The following is a 6,485-nucleotide window of genomic DNA, read 5'->3' on the forward strand; positions in this document are numbered from 1 at the left end:
GCACCATCATATCGATGGTCCTCTGCAAACCAGCTAGAGTAGCTGCCATAGGGTCCATGGGACCCTGTGCCATAAACGACTGATCCTGAACTGGTGGCAGCTGCTCTTCTACTTGAGCAGCTCTAGGCCTCCTACCCCGCCTCCTCGGGGCAGGCGCCTCATCTTGTGCTGACACCTCGTCAGGCACATCTAGTTCTGGTGCAGTGGCAGCTCTCCTGCTTCTACGCATTTTCCTGAAATTCAGCAGCATTAGCCTACAAAATTCAAAATTACTCATTATACAGCTCTAAAGACTCGTATTTACACACAATATATGAAGCAGAAACTAGAAGCAAAGATGACAATGCAAGACGAATGTGGACTCTATTTTTCCGCATGTGACTCCTGGTAAACTTTTCCCAACACTTAGACAATTTTTCCCTATGAATCTGGAGCCTAAGCTCTGATACCACATTTGTCACGACCCAACCTATGGGCCGGACCGACACTAGGACCTGGGCCAGCCTAAAGCCCTCGAGGCCCATAGTAAGCCTAACTATTCACTTAACCCAACTCTAAGGCCCATTTGGGCCCAATTTCAAGAAATCAACGGGACAGAGTCCGGCAATAAAATGGACCTTTCAACGTGGAGTTTTTGACTCACCCGACCTGTAAACACAATAAATACTCAATTGGGGAGCTCAGCTCACCCTCCACATACTCATCAGCATAAAAATAAATGGGAGCTCAGCTCCCTCATCCAATCCATCAAACATGCATAAAATATTAAGTTTACAGGTCCAAAATAATAATTTAGTTTACAGACCCATATCAAATAAACATTTATAACACATGCGGAAATTTTAGGAGTTAATAAAATTACATAAACATTGATAAACAACCTGCGAAGAAAGGAAGCAGGTTAACCTCAAAAATATCCTCCTGTGGCCTAGAAAAATATTGAACAGGAGTGAGCGTTCGACTCAGAGAGTAAAATATCAATTTTAACCATAATCTCTATAACTATCTAAAACTAATGCACACTGTAGAGTGAAATGCAACATCAACAACATTTTCACATCATAACATCAAAAAGGTAATTTGGAGCACTCACACACCCTGTAGTATCAATCATAATATATGGGAGTTGATCCTATCTGACTCTCTTAAATCCAACTTTGGTGCCAAGAACTCAAGCTGGACTTTCGCTTAATAAACCAAATCGGGGGTCCCAGCGAAGAACTCAAGCCGTGACTACCCCTCGAAGGATCGGGTCCCAGTGAAGAACTCAAGCCGTGACTACCCGTCCTATCTATAGTCCACACCACATCACACGCACGCCAACGCAAGCACACTGCTCCAAATTACCACAACAACATCCATGGCACTTTAACAGTTATCAATGCAACATAAATCGTGCCTAGAGTTTAACTACATAAATATATGCATATAAGTGATGCATGGGCATGCTTGAACATATAATAATAGTGAAATTACAATTAAAATTAATATTTTACTCATAGACTTGACAACGGTCACTGTGGCGGTTAGGCGGAGGAAGAAGGTTGTCCCGGCTCACCTGACAATTACATTACAATTATTTAATACAAATGACTCAATACAATCAAGAAAAAACCAAATACGTCCTAAGTCATGCCGAAAATCCGGCAGAGTCTCCCCTATACCTAGGACTTACCCAACCTGCAAAATGGCTCAAAACACACTTCTATATTCACAATCCATATATCCACAACTCAATCACATCACACAGCCCCTCCTGGGCCCATCAAATCAGTCATCCATCACAATATGTAAAATTTCAATTTAGTCCTTATAATTGATCATTTTTGCAAAAACTACCCAAACAAGCTCTAAAAATTCTAAAACTTTTCCCCGCGGTCCTTAACAATATTACTAGGCTATTGCAAAAAAAAATCAAAATTTTCTGAGCTACCACGAATATTTTATGAATTTTTAATCCTATTTAAGCACTAGAAAATTACGAAAAAGCAAGGTTCGGGTTTACCTTTGCCGATTCCGACTTTGGGAACGCGCTCGGGATGTCTGACAATGGGGGGGTAGCCAAAACCTCGGTCCAATTCGGAGACATTTTCGGTAACAGGTCTGTCTGGCCCGGAATTTGCAAACCCGATCAACTGTCGAATTTCCGCGAATTGAGGATACCTACACGAAGCCCACAACACGGGGGTTAGTACATAAATTTTTCAGAATTTTCTAAGCTCATTTAATGCTCGAAAAGACACAGCGAAGTTTCGTGGGACCCACCGAAAAACGGTGTCGGAAAAATTTGAAATTTATGTTGCCGCGAAGCTCTCGACGAGTGGAGCGCTCTGGTACTCTCGGTTTTCTCGTGGGATTCACGGTTTGCGAGAAATCTAGCCCGAAAGTCAAAATGGGCTAAAACTTTCCGGACAAAAATTGGACAAACCGCTCGATGGATTTCGGTGTTCTTGGTGTCTATGGAAAGCTCTCGACGAGTAGATGATTTTAGACACAAGACCCGATCCAATTGGTGGCCGGATCGGCCGGATTTTGGCCGGGAAAGCAAACGGTCGCGCGCGCGAGGTAGGGGAGTTCGCCCGCGTTTTCCGGCCGTTTGGGGCGGCGGCCGGACGGGGGAAGGATGTGGGACGGCGCGCCGGTAAGCTAGGGTGGCGGGGAGGTGGCTGGCCGGCGGGCTGGGGCGGGAGGAGAGAGAAAACGGGAGAAAGAGAGAAGGAGGAGGAGACGCGCGCGGGAGGAAGAAAAAGAGAAGGGAGCCGGTCCGATTCAATCGGTCCGATCCGATCCGGTTCGATTCGGCCGGTTCGATTCGAAATATAAAATTTTGAATTTTTACTCTGCCTCGGGACCGAAAACGAGGTCCAAAAATTCTGAAAAAATTTCAGAAAACTCAGAAAAATACGTAGACTCCAAATATATTTTTAGTTTTGCCACGTGGTCTTTAAATAAATTTTTAAAAATCATCAAAGTTTATATTTTCGGAAAATCGAACCCGATTTTTAAAATCCGAATAATCTCAAAAAAATTCCTAAAATTTAAATAAAATTAAAATACCAATAATGATCATAAAATAATAAAATTTGAAATTTTGGGGTGTTACAGATAAATATTGATTCGGTTCAATTTTAAACCGATGAAACTGAAATTTATAAATTGAGCATTTAATTTTTAACTGGGTTCGGTTTGGTTTTAAACCAATCAAACCTAAATCTTAGGGTTCTATTTAGTTTTTTTTGATTTCTTTTATATATATATATATTAATAATTTTGATTCGGTTTGATTTTTTTATTTTTTATGAAAATAATCGAATCGAACCGATTAATTAAAATGATTAAAAATTATAAATTAAATCAAATCGATTAAATTTTAAAATCAAATCGATTAAATTAAATTAACTCGATTTGATTCGAATTTTCTATTTAAATCGAAAATTGCTATCCCTAATATATAATTTATCATCAATTTAAACCCTCGGTGCCTTTATAATGCACATAATTAGTTATGTAATCTATAATATAAAATAATACATTAATATTTTCCACTGTAATTAATTTGACTTCTTAACCCCTTGTCTGCATTGGAATTAATATTTAAATTGAATAAGACAAACAGAAGAAGACACTACCTTGGGTTGACAAAAGAGGCATAAATATTGCCAGATCACCTGCAAATTATTAATAAAATAATTAAATATCATTCTAAGCACTATTTATAATAAGCAAGTAGATTGGAGCTATTGACGAGAACCTTGCTTACTATTATACATACATGAAAAATGCCAATGGCTCTTCATCTCATTAAACCCGAATCCGCCGACTGATCAATTTAATTGGGAAAACTCAGAAATTGATTGGGGTGATTTCGATATAAACTCGATTTATATGAAAATGAGTATAATAATTATTAAATTAAATATTTATATTTAAATTTATATAAATTTAATTAAAATATATATAATAAATAATTAAATTAAATATAAATATTTAATTTTATAATTTATTAAATTTATTTTCATATAAATTTAAATTTTATGTGGGTTTTTTTTGTTAATTTTTATATAAAACGATGTCATTTTATATTTATAATTAATTAGTGACACATGATGACTCTTAAATGGATAAAATTATGTATCATATTTTTAGACGTTCCAAACACAATAGTAATATCTGCTTCTCAAAAAAATAACTCTAAATCTATATTTTGAATAATACAAATTTATTATTAATATTTTTAGATAATTCTTTTTGAGGAACAATTTTATACTAAAATTAAGTAATATTAATCGGAGATTAAGAGTAAATGAGAAAATTTAATTAAATATTAAATATATTTTTATATACAAGCTAATAACAAATAATTTACATAACATCAATTTAATATATATTAATATTAACAAAAAAAATTTAATACACTAATATCAGTGTATAAAAATATTATTAATTAATTTAATATTTATTAATGTAATAAACAGTACACCAATTCATTTCGAATTAAATATCTTTTTAATTGATTACGAACACACGCTAAGAATAAAAAAGTATACTTTCTGATAAAATTATAATAATTTTATTAAAATATATCATATCTTATATCTCATATATACATTATTCATAATCGATGTGAAATTTTAAAAGATGAGCCTAATTACTCAAAAGCAGACATTTCTGGTTAAATCTTAAACTTTGGCGATGACTGAATAGGGTTTGAAAGCCTTGTTGTTAAAGAGGGGAGAAGGGCTTATGAACTATAAACTTTAATGGGCTCATCAAGCCCTAAATAATTTTACAGGTCGTTCTCTCTTATTGTTCACCAGGTTAATGAAGAAGTCTAAGGCCAGGTCCATAGGATTGACATGGCTAACCCATTAAAATGGGATTTTAGCGACAGACAAACAACTCCCAAATCAAAGGAAAGTAAATTTGATCATACAAATCTGTTGCTAAATTGTTGGAAAAGAAAAGATGAATGAAAATAAGATAAGATAGGTGAATGGGTAGCGTCTTGTGGCAGGAAAACCGTGTTGCTGATTGCATTTATCATGGAATCCTCGAGGCTTCTCGTGAAGCTAATGCGTACAAGGTATATGCCTTAGCTTTTAAATAAGGTATGCTAATTTCATATCTTAAAGCTACTCTTTGCTGAATCATCTCTGGAAATTAATACAATGTTTACAATTTCAACCAATAGACATATATATCAGAAGTAAATTGGATCATAAATAATCGAACCCGAAACCTCATACCATTCCAATGAGCTAAACCTTTTAACGAACCGCTTCACATGTAACTAACTGGCTAATTAAAAATGCAACAATAACCGTAACCCACAGCTTCTTAAATTCTGGTAAAGATAACTTCTTTGTATTTGGGGTTTCTTTTTCTTGCAAGACATCTCTAACTTATACTCTCCCTTTGCATCCACTCAAATCTTAATCTCTTCATTCATACATACATGCATATATAGTTGATACAAGCTGAAAAGAGTCATTAATTCCAAAAGATTATTGAGATTTTACAGGCAATGGAGATTAAGGTAGAACATGGGAAGTCTGATCATGATCACCATCTCAATGAGCAAAAGCTTCCCCTCCTGGAAGCTGATTTGCCCATCCCTAACACAGAAGAGAAAAACTTGATTCAGAAAGCTATTAGTCAGACATTTAAGAGCACAGCCCATTTGGCTAATCTATTACCTACAGGAACGGTTCTTGCTTTCCAACTCTTATCACCCATATTCTCAAACCAAGGCAACTGCGACTCAGTTAGCAGGTTCATGACCGCCGGGCTAGTAGCTCTTTGCGGTTTGTCATGTTTCTTATCGAGCTTCACAGATAGCTTCAGAGACAAGAACGGGGACGTCTGTTATGGGTTGGCTACATTTCGTGGCTTATATATTATTGATGGGTCGGTAACTATTTCACCAGAGCTCGCAGCAAAGTACCGCTTACGGTTTATAGATTTCATGCACGCCTTCATGTCAATACTTGTATTTGCAGCGATTGCGCTATTTGATCAGAATGTGGTAAATTGCTTCTATCCAACACCATCGGCTGAGACGCAGGAAGTCCTCACGGCATTACCAGTGGGAATTGGTGTAATTTGCAGTATGTTGTTCGTTGTTTTTCCAACCCAGCGCCATGGAATTGGCTTCCCTCTCTCTCCCATTTGATATAGTAGTTGTGCAAAGCCATCCCTCTCCAAGATGTAAAACTCAGGCAAATTCATTTGCACTTTTCATCATTCTTTTCTTGTTATCTTTCTTGAAAGGGATTCATATATATGATCATTTCTCCCCGCAAAATGAACCATTTCAGGCCCTTATTCAAATCATTAATTTGTGGATATTGTTAGGGAGAAAATAAATAAATAAATAAAGCTGGTCAATTAATCAACTCCGGATGTCATTTGTTCACATGCTCCTGACAAGGGGCTTCCGAGACCGAGGGCATCCTCCACCTGCAACTAAAGGGAGAGCTTAGATC

The 6,485-nt window shown here is 36.4% G+C and overlaps 1 protein-coding gene across 2 annotated transcripts; it reads left to right on the forward strand.

The window, feature by feature from the left end:
* The first annotated feature begins 4,932 nt into the window (after positions 1-4,932).
* On the forward strand, positions 4,933-6,243 carry LOC110632877 (protein DMP4). Of its 2 annotated transcripts, none has more exons than XM_021781242.2 (2): positions 4,933-5,083; positions 5,522-6,243. In XM_021781242.2, exons 1-2 carry the CDS (start codon positions 4,994-4,996, stop codon positions 6,170-6,172), a joined length of 741 nt encoding a protein of 246 aa, XP_021636934.2. In that variant the 5' UTR covers positions 4,933-4,993; the 3' UTR covers positions 6,173-6,243. The 2 variants fall into 2 exon arrangements, with proteins under 2 accessions (XP_021636934.2, XP_021636935.2); XM_021781243.2 differs by having other exon boundaries at positions 5,027-5,108.
* The last annotated feature ends 242 nt before the right edge of the window (positions 6,244-6,485 follow it).

Source organism: Hevea brasiliensis, chromosome 11 (genome assembly GCF_030052815.1).
Source record: "Hevea brasiliensis isolate MT/VB/25A 57/8 chromosome 11, ASM3005281v1, whole genome shotgun sequence".
NCBI classification, from domain to species: domain Eukaryota; kingdom Viridiplantae; phylum Streptophyta; class Magnoliopsida; order Malpighiales; family Euphorbiaceae; genus Hevea; species Hevea brasiliensis.